Below are 18,149 nucleotides of genomic sequence, written 5' to 3'. Positions count from 1 at the left end.
AGCTTCTCCCACCTCACTGTGATAATTGTGCAGCTTGAAGTGAAAAAATGAATTCTGCAGCTAGAAAACCTGCACAAAAGAGGACAAACAGTCACTAGGGATTTGTTCAAAACCCTAATGTTTCAACTAAATAATGTTCTGCTTTTGAAGATGGACTTCCTTAACATTTGATAGTTAGTCGAAGTATACTTCCTTACTCCACAGTTCAAATCACCGTCTCATCACGTAGCAAAGCCGCGCCCTAACACACAGCATTCAGGATTTTCACACGTTTCACAGCAAACGTTATCCCAAGATGCTGTGGCGATCAGGGCTTCTCTTAGGCACAGACCTCTCTCCCCACCAAAACACAACAGCAATGCAAAATACCAAATGGCAAGCGTGCTACCTGGGACAAAGCCAACCACTGAAGGAAAACGACCATCTTTCTGTGTGAAAAGGTGGTTTCTTCATTTCAATGCCTGCCCCCAGCTTCACTGGAGGAGCACCTTCCCGATTTTTACCATGATCTACATCCAAAACATGCTTTCACTTTGCCTTCATTTGTTATTGTAACAGCTCAGCCTGTAGTCTGCGTTTTATAGACGTGCAGAAAAATAGCATCCAACACTGAAGTCCTATATTCTGGAGCTGGAAGGCAGCAGCACCTATACAAGAAGTCAAAATGACTTTCTGACACAAGCCCGCACTCGGTGCGTTTCCCAAGTTGCACAGTGTAGTACTATGCGTTGGAGGAAATAGCAAACCTTCTAGAAAACTGGATTAACTTTCAATCTGTATTTAGGTGTATTTAAGCTCTTCGGTGTCAACTGCCCTACTTTATTCATGAGTAGAATATAAGGAATTTAATTTCACAGCACCTGTCTCTCATGGCTGTAGAGTTGCTGGTTAAAGCGTTCAGGGATTTATTAGCTTTGTTGTTCTCATTTCTGAGTAGAGGGAGATTTGTTGACACTCTGCGGCTGGGAAAAGAGGACTTGGAGTTCTGATCCAAAACCAAACCAACGCACCGCTCCCCACAGGGGAACTCGAAGTATCCTTTTCAGTGCTGGGGTGAAATGAGCCTAAGCGTGGCATTTGTACGGGACAGTGAATTCACCTAGAAAGGCAATATTGAAATGCTGAAGCTTCACTTTACAGAAGACAGATGAATACACATATCCTTCTAAAGAATTTTACATATTTTCACAAGCTAAAGCCACAGCAAGATCACAGTACTAGGCTAAAGCTATGCTTACATAAACTCTAGAAACTGGAAGGGGCCAATGTAAGTAACTATTGATCAGAATGTTTCTTCTGAAAATTGCTACGGAATCGTGGCATCACAGGGATCCGAGCTGACCGTCAGCTGCCAGCACCACAGGTAACAGATTTAAAGTTTTCACATTAGTTTGTGTTTGTAGTCACCCAGTGAATTCCAACAGAGACAACCCAACGTGTTTCATTAGACCAACCAATTAGACTATTTAATATTTTTATAAGCTTATTTTATTTCTTTGTTGTACAAAGGCAGAAATGCAACCCACCTCAATAAATCTACATCAGTAACTACCTCGACATGATACAGATATATACAAAAAGCCCAACCATTTAACTTCAGTGTTGACACCATAGCTCATGCAGAGCTGGATGCAAACAATGCAAACAGCATCTACACAGTGTAAGGCATAACTCTCATGATATTTACACCTTGTTCCATACGGTGAAGGCTTCCGATACACCAGCTCTTTGTTACACTCGTATTTGTCAATCCCACTCAATAGCAGTGCAGCCTCAGAACTGAAAAGTGCTTTTCTTTTATTATATACATTCTCATAAGGATTGCCGACCGTTCTGGAAATAGTTTTCAAATCCTCATTTTTAGAAGTAATTAACGGCCTATGTTCTCCACCAGTTAATATTATTTATTAAGCTAGAAATATCGTTTTCCCAAAGCCCTGTAGGTCACATGCAATTATGAAAACAAAGCTCCTAAAAACAACTCTAGGAACTGTCGTCTTGTCTTGGGAAGATAAGCAATCCTGTGAAAGCGCTCAACCAACCCACTGACTGCTCTTTTAAATTTCAAACACTTTGGAACAGTTCAGGTAAGTTTGCAGATCCAAGAGGCTTTGGAAAAGCTCTGTAACACATATTTACATTCTGTATTAGACTTTTGAGTTGTAATTAATCTGTCATCTCAGGTGGTTAGGTTTTCTTCTTCCCTCGGAGATCTCACTTTGAAAGGAAAGCAAAAAAAAAAAGAATACAATTAGTGTCACCGTAGGAAATATAACTCTGAGTCATTTCACAAAATAAAGTAAAAAAAAATCCCTAAGATTAAAAAAATCCACTCTTCCCCTCAACAATAAAGCAGCACTGCTAAAAATAATTTATCTTTTGTGTTCTGAGCTACTGCAGTTCCCGCCACATTTGTTTTTAAACCACAGCGTCCTGCAGCACTGCGGCTCCAGAGACACACTATTCCAGCCAATCCTGTTTAGGAGATCAAAATATTACATCCTCTCTTCTGCCTTCCCTCCCTCAGGCAGAGTAAGAAGAGCACACTCTCTTCTCTCAGGCAGCATCCTAATACTCATGACAACTATTTCAGCGGAGCTGCTGGGCTCTGCAGTGAGGCAGCTGCGAACTGACACACACTGTTCCACCCACAGAGCACAGCACTGACAGGAAACCAGCGAGCAGAGAAAGAAAAGGGGTCAGGGAACAAGAGTGCCTCACGATGCCTGCACGTGCCTGACTCTGACCTCCTGCTGTTGTGAGGTAACAGCACCACCTTCTCTTCCAGGCATTTCCTACACCCCCACACATCCTGGCCCGCAAACGTGCCCAGAAAATTATCCTTTTGCAGTACAGTTTTCAACTTCATCAAAATGGTACAACCGTCTTGAAAAAATATTACATGAGGATAAAAGCGTAAATGGAAGACACTACCTTCATCAGGAGGAACTGATGGTTCAATTCCGTAAGTGACAGTATCCACGTCTTCAAAAGTTTTGGCACCTGGCTCCTCTTGTTCCACCTCACATAGATACACATCAATGGGTCCTTTTGTGCTCTTCACATGCACTTCTATGCAATCCTATAAAATAGCGACTTGCATATAAGCTGAAGAAGAAATCTTGCACATCAGTTATCTATTTTTGCACATATTTTAAAGCCAATAGATTGAGAACAACAAATTTAAAACTGTGTTACTAGTTCTACATAATTATGACTATTACGTCGGTTTGTAGACCAACTATGAAGCGCCATGAAGCTAGCAAGCTTTCATCTGAGGTGAACACGCGCTTGACGAATCTTTGTTTAGTCTTTTTACTGACTTTTAGATATATGACCAAGATTTACTATAGGCTGACGAAAAGTAACAGAATTTAAAACTTGACAAGTCGATGCCATGGATCAGAAGGCAAATCAGAGCACATAGCAGCTTTAATAATATGGCAGAGCAACTAAACCATATTACTGCTTTCCTTTAGCAGACATTACATTGCAAGGCACAGAGCAAATCAAATTTCATGGGCAACGAAGAGAAGATTCTGTTCTTGCTAAAGTACAGCTTTTTAAATCCTGCCTTCTTTTGCTTCAGGAAGCCTCTGAAATCTTATCTTTTTCATCTCCACAGGATTTTAGCCAACTCCTTTACCAATGAAACCACTGGAGACCTATGCAGTGGACCTAAGTCTTCTGGTTCTATTGATTCATATCTCCTTTTCCGACCGTATCACCTCCCTTTCTGTGCACACAGCAAGGCAAATTTGATGGCTACATGATTAAGAACATTATAATAAAATGTACATGCAGAAGGAAACCAGAATCAAAGCTCCATTTGTTATCTTAAGCTTACTTCCAGAACTTCCCCTCCTTCTCAGCACTACTTTAAAGAGCAGGTTCCTGCTGCAGAGAGACTGGGTGCAGAGGGCAAAGCTACAGCTCTCCTCTACGACCTGAACGGGAGGACGTGCACTGTACCGTGCAGTGAGGACAGGGCACAGCCCCCCGCCCCCATGAAAAACCCACCCTGACACGATCTACTAGAGTGCCAAAATGTTTTCTTTTGTCAGCCATACTGTGTGTTTCATACTTCAGTATTGCAGTAACAATAGCCATCTACTCATTAAGCAGTAAGACAGCATTTACTTGCTGTTAAGATAATTTTCAAATGATGCTTATTGCTTGCTTTGGTTAGACTTAATTTTTGTAGATTTTAGTATATAATCAATAACAGCTCTTTGGAAGTTTCATTATCGTAGTAATTTTCAAACAAACTAATAGTGGGAATAAGTAACAATTATTACAGCTGTTCCATTCTCTCTTGCAAAACCAAATAACTGAAGCTCGGACATGTATATTGTTCAATAATTTAGGTAAACAAAAAATACTGAAAATAAATTTTAGACTATTACCCCTACAGCATTGTTTAATAGAACACAAGAACAATAAATTACCAATATTTGCTATACATGACAGAGAAACTAGAATCAATTACTGATTGCTGCTGCAAAAATCAAATTTGAGAACTTTTGTTCCTTTAAGACAGAAATGTATAAAACTTACTTCTTTAGGAATTGGTATTTCCAATTTGGTTTCCTCTGGAGCTTTGATTGCAATCACAATCTGTTCTTGAAATGCCTGAATGCTACGGATATCCTGATACGTCACATAAGCCAGTGTATACATTGGTCAAGGATTCTGTAAAGTAATTTGCTAATGGGCAGAAGCAAAGAGTACGATGTCAAGATATGCTGAAGCAGAATACCAACTTAAGGGAACTGGTAAATAGTTCAGCTGAGGTTACTTTAATACAAGCTTTATTAACTAATACTTTTAACACAAGCAGAAAAGCTTTTTTCTTTGTTTCTAGGAAGGAAAAAGCTTTATAAAATTTGAGATATTCAACATTAAAAAACCAAACAAATCTGACAAATGGTTTTCGCAGATGCTGTCATAAGTCTACAAAGCAGAGAGAATGCTCTCCCTGAGAAACCACTTGCATAGTTATTACAAAACAAAGAAGTAAATAATTTCCCAGAAAACTATGGAGTTATTTTCTTAACCAGAACAGGTAAGGTATAACGAAAAGTTTTACTGATACCATAAAGAAAATGGACACGTTTCATTCTGCCAGACAAGGGAGCTAAGTAATATTTATTGTAAACTAGAGCCAAACCCCAATGTTTATGTCATATTAAAATACATCCCTTTTCTGTTATCAAAACCCATCTGAAAGACAAGACAGCATTGGAACCCCCCCTCGAGAGACAGAACAGCATTAGGACACAATCAGCGTACCGTTACACCTGCTTGGTGACAGGCCACTGGGACTGTTTTGGGTCCTCTTTCTCACCTCGCTAAGCAACTGAATCTCACTGGTAGGTCAAGACCTGCCCCTGAGACACCTTTACTCTATAATGGAGAGAACAAGGTGATGGTCAGGGCACTAAGACTGTTGCCGCACCTCAGTGGGGCGGTGCGGTGGGAAGGTGCACTAGTACTCCCCTGAGAAGAGGGTAGATTGCACATGATACTGCAAAGCAGGACACACGACTGTCATACACTAATAGAAAATAACCAATAAGTTTTCTGTTATAAGCCACATTATCAAGTATTGCTAAACACTTGTTACTAGCTACCTCAGTACTTGTAACCAAAACCACATGTTAAAGTAAGGCAAGAGTTAAAAGGATATTTCGCATTTTCTCTGTCATCTGTTAGTTCAAATAACTGATGAGCACAATTCTTGATTAATTCATCCAGAGCTGCTTCCATGGCTGACAAGTCTGAAACTTCATCTTTAAGGTGTTGGTCCTCTGGTGCAACTTGGTCAGAATTAGAACCTCTAGAAGAATATGAAAGTTGTCTAGTATACTTATATAAGAACCTGTTTATTGAACACGAAGTGTACTAATAGAAAACAACAAGGAACTCTGCATCCTTTCCTCTGCTGAAATACCTTTCATTGTGTTTTCGCACTTGATACTTAATATACTAATTCAGACAGCTGAAGGGTACAGAAGAAGTCAAAATATTTTTATCTATTAAAAGTAATTAGATACTCTTAAAAGTACTCTCAAACTTACAAACATTACTCAACATTGTTGGGTTTTATTGTTTCAGAAATTAGTTTCAAAAAAGTTTCAAAGCCAACTCACACCCACTGGATAAGATTCTTAGATCTTTTCTGAATTAAGTGGATTCCATCCAACACATTGGTGATGTCATAAACTCTTCGTTTTCGTACTCCAAGTGTTGTTGCTACTTCATTTAAATCAAGGACACCATGTGGAGCTGTTTTGACAAGATCCATGAATTTTCGGGTCAAATAAACCAAAGATGCATCAAACCGAGGCTTTTTGACCTTTAGAGTTCCTGTAAAGTTTTGATAAAATATTTAGGGTAAACTACCACACAACTATGAAATGTTCCTCAAAAAAACAGTAATAATGAACTAACAGTGAAGATGCACTTGTCATTATTAATGCTGACATAACAATGGCATCATACAAAGTCTATTAATTATGTATACCTTCATTTGTTTGCAATGATTGTACCTTAATAGCAAGCATGCATCTTCAGGCTTTCAACATTCATGACTTCAGACTGCTAGTACGGGCATTAGGAGCCATGTAACTGTAGGTTCTGTAGGAGCTCAGACTACTGAGCGAATACCAATGACACCTTCAGTTAACTATAGATAGTGTCAGGGCACTGCCCCAGAACTGCAGCTCTGTCATCTGCTCCATGACACTGTTGAAATGTTTTCTTGCACCCTTTTGGCCCAGATTAACCAGCAGATCTCCCAGATAACATTTAAGCATGGTACAGGAGTTACGCTGGTTTCAGGGACTGTTTCAGCCTGGACATGACCAATCTGTTCTGGAGTCCGAAAACTTAGTATACAAACTGTGGCTGTACTATTTGGCCTCAGGGCAAAAGAATCATAGAAACATTAAGGTTGGAAAAGACCTCTAGGATCATCAAGTCCAACCATCGACCCAACACCACCATGCCTCCTAAACCATGCCCTGAAGTGCCATGTCTTCACATGTCTTCAGACCTTTTAAATACCTCCAGGGATGGTGACTCCACCACCTCTCTGGGCAGCCTGTTCCAATGCTTGACCACTCTTTCAGCGAAGACATTTTTCCTAATATCCAATCTAAACCTGCCCTGATGCAGCTCGAAGCCATTTCCTCTTGTCCTATCACTACTAACTTGGGAGAAGAGACCAACACTCACTTTGCTACAACCTCCTTTCAGGTAGTTGGCAAGAGCAATAAGGTCTCCCCTCGGCCTCCTCTTCTCCAGGCTAAATAGTTCCAGTTCCCTCAACCTCTCCTCACAAGACTTGCTCTCCAGACCCTTCACCAGATTCGTTCCCCTTCTCTGGACACACTCCAGCAACTCGATGTCCTTCTTGTACTGACGGGCCCAAAACTGAACACAGGATTCAAGGTGCGGCCTCACCAGTGCCGAGTACAGGGGCACGATCACTGCCCTACTCCTGCTGGCCACACCATTCCTGATACAAGCCAGGATGCCGTTGGCCTTCTTGGCCACCTGGGCACGCTGCTGGCTCATGCTCAGCCGGCTGTCAGCCAGCACCCCCCGGGTCCTTCTCCGCCAGGCAGCTCTCCAGCCACTCTTCCCCAAGCCTGTAGCGTTGCATGGGGTTGCTGTGACCAAAGCACAGGACCCAGCACTTGGCCTTGTTGAACCTCAAATAACTGACCTCCGCTCATTGATCCAGCCTGTCCAGGTCCCTCTGCAGAGCCCTCCTACCCTCGAGCAGATGACACTCACACCCAACTTGCTGTTGTCTGCAAACTTACCAAGGGTGCACTCTATCGCCTCGTCCAGATCATTGATAAAGACGTTAAACAAGACTGGCCCCAAAACTGAGCCCTGGGGAATCCCACTTGTGACCAGCTGCCAATTGGATTTAGTTCCATTCATCATAACTCTCTGGGCTCGGCCATCCAGACAGATTTTTACCCTGAGAAGAGTGCACCTATCTAAGCCATGAGCCGCCAGCTTCTCTAGGAGGATGCTGTGGGAGACTGTGTCAAAGGCTTTACTAAAGTCCAAGTAGACAACATCCACAGCCTTTCCCTCATCCACAGCCTTTCCCTCATCCACTAGGTGGGTCACCTGGTCATAGAAGGAGATCAGGTTGGTCAGGCAGGACCTGCCTTTCATGAAGCAATGCTGGCTGGGCCTGATACTCTGGTTGTCCTGCACATGCCTGCTGAGCTCACTCAAGACGAGCCGCTCCATAATCTTCCCCAGTACCGAGGTCAGGCTGACCGGCCTGTAATTCCCTGGATCCTCCTTCCAGCCCTTCTTGTAGATGGGCGTCACATCAGCAAGCCTCCAGTTGTCTGGGACCTCCCCTGTTAACCAGGACTGCTAGTAAATGATGGAGAGTGGCTTGGTGAGCTCCTCTGTCAGCTCCTTCAGTACTCTCCCATCCAGCCCCATAGACTTGTGAGTGTCCAGGTGGAGCAGCAGGTTGTAAACTGCTTCCTCCTAGATTATGGGGGGATTTATTCTGTGATCCATCCCTGCCATCCAGCTCACGGGGCTGAATACACTGGGGTAACTGGTCTGGCAGTTAGACTGAGGCAAAGCCACTAGAAGTACTAAACCTCAGCCTTTTCCTCATCGGCAATGTTCCCCTCTGCATCCAATAGAGGACGGAGATTCTCTTTGGTTCTCTTTTTGTTGTTAACAAAATATAAGAAATATATTATCCCTTACAGCAGTGGCCAGGTTGAGTTCTAGCTGGGCTTTTGCTTGCCTAATTTTCTCCCCACAAGACCTAGCAAGGTCTCTGTACTCTTCTTGCATTGCTTGCCCCTTCTTTCCAAAAGCAGTACTCTTTTTGGCGATGCCATTGTTTAATTTGCTAATGCAACAAAGATCTACAGATACCAGGACACCACAGGTTTAAAGAGAGATCCCTGTGCTATGTGTATCCATTACCAGCATATTTGCAGAAACAGCAGAAAAGTTACTGATGAAAGGCTTGTTATTTCTGTATGCACAAAGCATTAAAAAAAAGCATTTTTAAAGCACAAAAGAGACACTGTACACATGCACTCATCTGATGCTTGAGTCAATGAAATAATGTCAGGTCCTGCTCTTACTCTTCTTTTCTCCTGCAAAGCAAACCAGGTATTCTGTATCTGATCAAACTGTGTCACTGAGTAACATTCTCTTATGAGGAAAGGCTGAGACTTGGGTTTGTTCAGTCTGGAGAAGACTGAGGGGGGATTTTACCAATGCCCATAAATATCTAAAGGGTGGGTGTCAGGATGATGGGACTGGACTCTTTTCAGTGGAGCCCAACGACAGGACAAGGGGCAATGGGCACAAGTTGGTACATGGGAAGTTCTACCTCAATATGAGAAAAAACTTCTTTCCTGTGAGGGTGCCAGAGCAGTGGCACAGGCTGCCCAGGGAGGCTGTGGAGTCTCCTACCCTGGAGACATTCAAAACCCACCTGGATGCGGTGCTGTGCCCCCTGCTCTGGGCGTGCCTGCTCAAGCAAGGGGTTGGACAAGGTGATCTCTGGAGGTCCCTTCCAACCCCTGCCATTCTGTGATTCCAGTCTAATGCTTCAAGAAAACGTGTGTCCATGAGTGTTTGTGCAGATGGGGATGTGTGTAAGGAAACCTCCCCAGGAAACACTCTACTTCAAACTTCAGTATTTTTCCCAGGATGAATGAGAGAGGGAATTTTACTTGTAGTACATCATACCCGTTCTATGGCTGCAAGACTGTGCACTCTTCAACGTGAAGTGACAGGTTAAATAACTGAGTTTTGAACTGTGTTGCTGCGAGATGTGTAAGGCTATTCAATTGGTGAGAAAAAACAAAAAACCAATGCAAATTCACTCAAACTTGTATTTACATTTGTTAATACCAATTGAGAACTAATATTTGCCAGCATGATATTCCAGTTTTCTCTAACTCAGTTTTCCCATAAGCTATTTTCTTTATAGCAGTAAGAAAGTATACTTGCAGCAGATTTAGAGAGGAAAAACTATGAAGAACGTGTTGCTTCATATTTGTTATATCATTCAGTGCACAGCATCCCTCCTGTTCTGCCTATATTAGGTACATAACAATTTCTCATTTGTTTACAGCATGTATTCAGCATTGTAAAAAAAGCATGAAATACTTCAATAATAATCTTCAGACAAGGAGTACAGAAACTTACTTCTCACAAACTGTACGTCATCGTCCACATTCACGTTGATCATCGGTGGCTGGGGAAAAAACAACAAAAAATATAACTGACATAAAATGCTGTCTACACAGGAAGCTTCTCCAGAAGAAATCCCCGAATCAACTCTAGATGCTACAGCTGACAACTCAACAGATATTATGGTGAAGGAGTGTCACTGGATAGGAGGGATACATACTCATTAATTCCCATCAGAATTTTCAGCCTGTAATCTCAGCACCTCCCCCTCTGTCTTGGAAAGCAGGAAACACCACTCAACTCCCTAACACTCGGGGAACATTCACATACTAACAGACACCCGTATAAGCTCTGGAAATACAAGCTTCAGCTATTCCATGTAACAGCTCACATACAGAAGATACACTGCTATTACACAGAATTACAATTATTTTGTAGTAGACTTCCAGACTGGCAGAGTCTGCTCGGGTCAAGAAACTGAAATGATGCGCCTAAGTAGGTACTTTACCCCCCACCCCAATTTAACGAAAGGAGGATTTTCAAATTCAGACTCATTCCAGTTGGAAGAGACCTGAGAAGATCTCTGGTCCAACCTCCAGCTCCAAACAGGAACAGCCACTAGATCACAGCAGCTTACTCTGGGCTTTATCCAAGTGGGTCATGAAAATTTCAAGGGATGGAGGCTACACCTCTCGGGGCATCCCATTCCACTGCTTTCCTGTCCTCTAAACTACATTCAGTTGCAACCTCTTTTCCCTCTTTTGTCTCAATTCACAGCTATTTCCTTTCAGCCTCCCATAGCGCACGGCTGTGAAGTGTCTGGCACCAGCCTGTTAACTTCCCTGCAAGTACTGAAGGGCTGCTGTGGCTTAATGAGCGCTCTCAGCAGTATATCAACAGCCTTCCTGTACTGGTGGGCCTCAGATGGACACATCATTCCAGGAGCAGCCTAATACGTGCCAAGTAGGGAAGAAGAATCACTTCCCTTGATTTGCTGGCTATGCTCCTGCTCATGCAGCCTCGTACACCTCAACACCAGGGCACCGTGCTGGCACACGTTTAGCCCACTGTCTGTTGGGACTTCCAGGTCCTTTCAGCTGGGTGGTCCCCCCCGCCACTCAGTGCCCAGCCGGTACCACCGCAGTAAACCGGTCCAGGCACAGGACTTGGCACCTTAATTTTCAGCTTCCTTGGCTGAAGTTTGAGGTGTCTGATGAGCAATTTCTCCAGCCTATTCCTAGCTGTCTATGGCACATTCCCCACGCATAAGCATTATGAGGGTGCATCCCACACCCTCCTCCTATCAACAGGACAGGTCCTAGGACAGACCCCTGAGGAACTCCACTTGTAATCCACTTTCAGGTAAAGTATGAACCACTAACCACTTCTCTTTGAGCCTGATGATCCAGACAGGTTTTTTTACTCAGCTATTAGTTTACAATCCATAACATCCCAACTCAAAGAGGAGGATGCTGCAGGACACTGTTTCAGAAGTCCTGCTAAAGCTAGCATAGATGGCATCCAAGGCTTTGGACCTACAGATCTAGTCATTTCACCACCAAAGGTAATCAGTCTGCAAGTATAAGTCATATTGATTATTCCCAATCGTTGCCTTCTTCATGTGCCTAGAAACAGCTTCCAAGAGAACCTGCTTCATGATTTTCCAAGGGACTGAAGTGAGGCTAACTAAACTGTAGCTGACCTCCACATCCTCTTAAAGATAAGAGATCAACCTCACAATGACATCAGCTGGCTCTCTCAGCCCTCTCAGGATGTACCCCAGGTGGGTCCTTTGGACTTGTATGGGTTGGCATTTCTCAGGAGATTCCCAGGTTGACACTTTTCTTCTCTTTGAATCCTGTCTCTTAGACACAAACCCTAGGGGACATCAACTCTGAAGACCCATGCAAGGAGACCAAGTACTTCAGCCTTACCTGTGTCTGCTCTTCCTAAACCACCATACCTACATGGTCAACTTTTTTTTAAATCCTTCTCCTTCCTTTCACCTCCTGCGTATGTTCTTTTTGTGCCCCACCAGTGAGGACATGGCTATGCCCATCCCTCAACACATTTACTTGTTTCCATGAGTATCAGGACAGAACATCACTGTGCTTTTACAGTGTCCTTACAGACCTCCACCTTTTCATCTCCTCTAACTTTCAAAATTGCCTCCCTCAACATCTCAGCTACTTGTAGCCTGAATAAACTGGAGTCCAGGTTCTGTATTCCACTACTTGCCTTCCTCACTATACCCAGGGTCCTGAACTCCACTATTCCACGGCTGTTATAGCAGAGACTGATGCTAATTACCACATCCTTAACTTCCCTGCTTATGAGAAGCAGAATCAGGAAAGCATCACCCCTGGCTGATTCATCTGAACACCTACATAAGCAGCTGTGCCCAACACCCATTGTTTCTTACAATCATCACCTCCAGTAACAAGAACTTTCCAATTACCAGTGTAAAACCTTACGTAAACTTTGTTACGGCTTTAAGACCATACCACTGTGTAACGTTTAGCCCAGCAGCTAAGGTTAATAAAAATAAGCATTTTTAAGAAGTATCACAGAGTTAGAAGCAGGCCCGGTTTTTGTTAAGTTACCTCATAACATTACTAAAAGTAGCAGGGGAAGCTGCATATAAGAAGATTAGCTGAATATCACAGATGTCCAGAAGAGAACGGAATACACAGTTGTTGCCTGTTTTTCTCAGGCATAGATTCAGAGGCTGTAGGCTACGCGGCTAAGGAAATCACCCCATTGCACTCAAACATCACTACACTTTCCCTCCCCGGGCAGCCTGCTAAAACGCTGCGAAGGAGGGTCGCACCACAAGGCCCCTTCCCCGCACGGCCCCGGCGAGGCCTGCCTCACCCCTCCCACTCGGGGAGCCCCCGCCGGACAGACGAGAGGAGCGACTTTGGAGAATCTCCTTGAAACCACCCTGCCTCGGGCGTGAAGCCTCTCGGCGCCGTCCCGCCCCCCCTCCCCTAGCCCCCCTCCCCTCGCCCCCCTCCCCTACCCCACCTCCCCTCGCCCCCCTCCCCTACCCCACCTCCCCTCCCTCCCCTCCCCGCCCGCCGTGTACCTCACTCACACGCAGCGTGTCCGGCCGCAGCGGCCTCAGGCGCTCCCACTTGGCGGGACTGGCCATGGCCGCCCGCCCGCTCCTCCTCCTCCTGCCTCTGGCCGTGCTGGCGCCACAGGAGGCCTCTCCCGACCCGGGGAGAGGCGGCGGAGGGAGGGCGCTCAGAGGCCTTCGCGGGCAGCCTGCGAGCCCATATCGGAAAAAAGGGGCTGCCACCCCACCCCGCCTCCGGGAGGAGGCGGCGGCAGGGCCCCCCGTCCGCTACGGCCGCCTTTCCCGTCCTCTTCCCTCCTCTCAGCACCAGGCGGGCGGCTGGGCGGGAGAGCGGAACCCCCACCCCTCCCCGAGCCGCGGCGCCACCGAAGGTGAGGAGGAGGAGCAGCAGCAGTAGCCTTCCTTCCCCCCAGGGTTCAGCGGGGCGGCCGCTTCCCTTACCCACCGGCCCCTGCGGCCGCCTTGTCCGTCCCGCCCCGCCCCTCAGCGTGGCGCGAAGGTGTCTCCTCAGAGGCAGCCGATCCTCGGAACGGCGGGAGGAAAGAGACTTCTCGAATTGCCTGGAATGGCATTTCCTTCGCTCTCATCAGCCTCCTACAGCGGCGGGGAAAAGGATCTACTCGCCCCCTTCCTCCTCGTATTGTTGGCGGGGTGCAGCCGGCAAGGGGAGCTCTCTCAAGCACGGCAGCGGGCTAAAGGGGGTTAATACGAGGTGTTCAGCATGATCGAGGAGAGAGCGCCCTGCCCAAGCACCGTCCTGTTAAATAGGCGTGAGAATAATTAGTGTTCCTTTATTGCAGGAATAATCTTCTGTCATAACTTGCTAGTATGAGAAGGTCAAAGCTGCGTACGTTGTTCACTGTAGCCAGCAGGATCCCATGGCTGTGTGAAGAATAAGTTAATTAGGAGAGGTTTGTGAGTGCAGGGCTAGGTATGTTCCTCTACAGCCAGAGAGGAGCCGACGTGCGGCTTGTCTGAACTGAGCCAGCCCATTTGCCCCCCAGCAAGAGGTCCCAGATCCTTTCCCAAATCCCAGCTTCATTGCTCCTGCTCTTTCTTCTGCACTTCCGACAACGTTTTACGAGCACTAACTGTTGCCTTGCTTATTTGTCAGCGTCAGCAGTAATCTCAAAATTTCCGATTTAGTAGGTAACTTCTGTTTGTCAGACAAAAACTTTTATTTAAAACACAACTCCTTAGGGAGCTGATCTGTCAGTTGGTTGCTCTTTATGGCACTTATCTGTCCTCTACCATATGGTACAAAAGAGGAGTCTGTCATGGAGTTCTTTGTGAACTATTTTGCTTCCCCCACCTACACCTTAGGTGAAATTTCCAGCCATTTCCCTTCCCCACCCTCAGGGCAGGTGCTCTGGAGAAATGCGAATTTCATTGGATGTTGTGTAAAACTGCCAGTCTGTATGAGGCATTCAAAGCCATGAAGAACTTCATTTGTCATATGCCAGATTGGACAGGTCAAATAACATTCTTACTTTGAAAAAATACTGAATTCATTTTAATTTACTAGCTGTTTCATATCTCTTCAGGTTAGACATTCTTTTGGAGTAGCTTATGTCACCACTGGTATATGAGATGCCTTGGTAGAGGATGGAGTTTTCTTCGTAGTAACCAGTTTTCAGTCAATTACTTGCATGGTAATAATTGTCCTTGTAGAGGCATGTAGAACTAAGGTGAGTTATTCTCATCCTCTAATCAATTTATAATTAAAAAAGGGGGGAAAAATATGTTACGGTCCTCAAAGGCATGATGTCTGTGTTTCAGGAGACATGAGGCCTTGAGTTGTACAGTTGAAGATGTGCAAATGTTGTTTGTCAGTATTCTACGGAGAGCTTAGACTGCTGCAGATGCAACAGGTTGACCTGCCATGGAAGCAACATATCACTGAAACATAAAAACGCTCATTTTCTTATGGGCCACATGATCTTTAATAACTATTCTGTGATGATAAATGTAGTCCCATAAGGAATGAATATTTTCCCCCTTTGTTATACCTTTAACTGGAAGTTGTGTCTTACCTTTATAGTCACAGATTGTATAAACCCCCTGTGATAAAGCAGGTTTTTTCCAGCTGGAACAGTAAAATGGTTTGGAACAGATGTGTTGGACCGCTTTAGTTTGGGGTGCTATAAGGAATGTGCCATGCAGTATAAAAATCATTGAATAGGATTTTGGTGATTGTTGGGTAGTCAGATGTTAGGAGGACAGATAACGACTCATAATTAGAGGATTACAATACATGAATTTCTGTATTAACCCATGCGGAAAACATTGGATCAACATTTAGCTACGCTGTTCTAGCCAGAAGATCAAATTCTGTTGTTCCTGTGCTTCTCTGTCCTTGGCTGCTGACGTATCTAACTGAGCAAAGAAAAACCCCACATAGATTCAGATTCAAGAAGGCCTTTCTATATTTACATGAAAATTATAAAGCCTAATTCTTTTTTAAACTGAAAATTAGATTTTGACATAACTGACTGGACTATCAGGAGTTTTGGCTGTGGTGTTCTGTTGATCAAAGAGTTTGATTCTAATGAGTAATTTACATTTTGTAAAGCTGATAATTAAATTTCTCCCACATTCTTTATTACTCTTGTAGATGAAAATGTAAATTATACCCCATTTACTTTTATTACATATGAAAATGGCTGTGCATTCTTTTTAATATCTTACAGATATAAATCGTGCAAGGCATGATTCTTAAAATGAAAGACTTGTTTATCTGAAATAGTTTTCTTCGATTGCATTGATTCTTAATCTGCCACCAGGGGGCAATAATTCCATTTCCTAAATCTGATCTTTCAACATTAATACCTACTAGAAGAGAGGTTTCGTTAAAATTTTTGAGGGACTATATGTGAAAGCCAAAACCTAATTTTCTTAGAAATGCTTCATTTACATGTTTTAATGCTAATTACGTTAATATTTTACTCTGCTCTACTTAGGCACGTAGGTTCTACTTGTATTTTGAGTGGCTGAAATTAGACCACTTTGTAAAAGTTTCTACTGGTGAACCTCATGCAACACTGTAATGGTGCAAGGTTTGGATTTAATGCAAAATAGGAATTTTTGTGTTTTTTTTATAGTGCCATTGTAATATTTTAGAATTTGTTTTGAATGCCATTACTTTCCTATTCTTCTACTTTTTGTTACACTAATGTCCTATTAATGTTTACTAGCCTATATATGTAGTCCTGAATTTGGGAATTATATCACCTGACAGGTACCTTTATATCCTTATATGATATGTATTTATTTTATTTGTGTGCATAGTAGTTCCAACATACTGCAGCTAAAGCCAAGGCCGCCTTCACTAAAGATATGTACAATTTTGTATCACATACAATCTTCCCTTTAATGACAATAATCTTGTAACTGGATCTTCCATTATGTGCATATGTATTGTTGCAAAGATGAGCCTGAGGAAATATCTTCCTGCAAAAGTACAAAATAATGAAAGAGAGAAATAGCTGTAAGTATCTGTTTAAACTACATAGAATCTTCCAGATTTTTGTATATTACTGCCTGGATACTCTCTAGCCTCTCAAAGGTCCTGCTAAGGTCCTCACCTCTGCATAACGATTAGGCAGGAAGGTGTGGAACACTGCTATGTAAATTTTTATGCTTTAAAATGTAATGATTTAAATCTGTTTCTGGTAATAATACGGTCTTTCTTGATGTGCTCAGCTCGACCTGTCTGAAAAAATTTATTCCTGTACACATGGTGAATAGTCATCCATTAACTTAAGATGGCAAATCTCATATTTCTTCACTTTGTTGTATGAGTATGAGGAGGATCAAGTCAGTTAATCAGATCTGAACAGCACAGTGCTAACCAGCGTTCTCTTTTGTGATGTCTGGAATTGCACATCTGAAATAAAATTAAAAGTCATGGATGTGGTATCATGTTGGCGACGTATATAAACCGAAGCCCCTACTTTTTGTACCTGTAATCCAGAAAAGAAATTATATAGATGGAAAAAGTACCTTTAAGGTGACATTAGGGTTATGTGAATAGCAAGTGCTTGCTGCATACGAACACTGGTGCATTTTATTGAAAAGATTTGGTGAATAGTGTGTCCTTGGTAAGATTTTGCAACGTGGCAGCAAGTCATCTCCCATCTGAAAGAGTCTGAAGGTTTCTAGGCAAAGGTTGCTGGAAATTTTCATCCATGCTAAGGGGTTTATAAACAGAAGAAGATTCCTGTTGCAAAAGGGCAGTATTATATTTGTTGTTTGTATCTTTTGAGTTGCAGAGGAGGTGCAGAACTGCCTGATGTATTTCATTTTGTCAGCTTTAAATGTATGGAAAAGTTGAAGTACGTCCTCATGGGGTGGTTATCTTTATATCTTGAGTTTCAAAGTATCTTTGAAGTTACTTTTTTTTACTTTAGGTGAAGATTTCCTCATTGTGGTTTTTATTTCATTATATAAAAAAGTGTTTTGTAGCACCTACTTGGAATTAGAGTAACTTGCTCTTATGTGTGCACTGAGGCTTATGATCTAGCACATTTGCTGATGGCGGGGTTGTCTCTAGGTGCATAAAAGTAATTCTGGCCTAACAGGGAAGTGTTTGGGTTGGCCGCTGCAATCCCTTCCTCCAGTTTCTCACTCTGCCTTACAGCAGTGAGACCATGAAATGACTGAGAGATGTTGGGGCACCTGTTCAGCCCTGAGGGAAGGGTAGAGGGGAAAGAGATTCTGCGATGGTGGGTTACCTGCCACTGGGAGGCACACTGTAGAAGGGTGCTGGAAAAGCAGAAAACACTGGGGAAACGCAGGTAGTCATTTCCATTTTGGAGGCATCTGTGTTCCAACTATCCGTGCTGTGCTTGTCCAGCCC

At 43.5% G+C, this 18,149-nt stretch overlaps 1 protein-coding gene and 1 long non-coding RNA gene across 5 annotated transcripts; one reads left to right on the top strand and one right to left on the bottom strand.

Moving 5' to 3' along the window:
* Window positions 1-1,465: 1,465 nt before the first annotated feature.
* Window positions 1,466-13,769, bottom strand: E2F6 (E2F transcription factor 6). Of its 4 annotated transcripts, none has more exons than XM_075086805.1 (7): window positions 13,298-13,769; window positions 10,225-10,273; window positions 6,153-6,369; window positions 5,690-5,839; window positions 4,558-4,672; window positions 2,935-3,082; window positions 1,466-2,217 (listed from the first exon to the last, which is right to left on the bottom strand). In XM_075086805.1, exons 1-7 carry the CDS (start codon window positions 13,361-13,363, stop codon window positions 2,180-2,182), a joined length of 783 nt encoding a protein of 260 aa, XP_074942906.1. In that variant the 5' UTR covers window positions 13,364-13,769; the 3' UTR covers window positions 1,466-2,179. The 4 variants fall into 4 exon arrangements, with proteins under 4 accessions (XP_074942906.1, XP_074942907.1, XP_074942908.1 ...); XM_075086806.1 differs by having other exon boundaries at window positions 6,159-6,369; XM_075086807.1 differs by having other exon boundaries at window positions 13,307-13,745.
* LOC142054346 (uncharacterized) lies at window positions 13,749-16,546 on the top strand. The gene is made up of 2 exons (XR_012659495.1): window positions 13,749-14,979; window positions 15,071-16,546. It is a non-coding gene; the product is annotated as an uncharacterized LOC142054346 (long non-coding RNA).
* Window positions 16,547-18,149: the final 1,603 nt, after the last annotated feature.

This window comes from Phalacrocorax aristotelis, chromosome 3, assembly GCF_949628215.1.
Source record: "Phalacrocorax aristotelis chromosome 3, bGulAri2.1, whole genome shotgun sequence".
NCBI lineage: Eukaryota > Metazoa > Chordata > Aves > Suliformes > Phalacrocoracidae > Phalacrocorax > Phalacrocorax aristotelis.
This window is presented reverse-complemented; position numbering and strand designations above follow the sequence as displayed.

Excerpts from the sequence above, each read along its gene's own strand:
- E2F6 (XM_075086805.1), bottom strand. The coding sequence starts at position 13,363 with ATGGCCAGTCCCGCCAAGTGGGAGCGCCTGAGGCCGCTGCGGCCGGAC. Across the intron at positions 10,274-13,297 it reads ACACGCTGCGTGTGAGTGAG|CCACCGATGATCAACGTGAA; the intron begins GTACACGGCGGG and ends TTTTTTCCCCAG. Across the intron at positions 4,673-5,689 it reads GATGACAGAGAAAATGCGAA|ACTGGCTTATGTGACGTATC; the intron begins ATATCCTTTTAA and ends ACCAATGTATAC.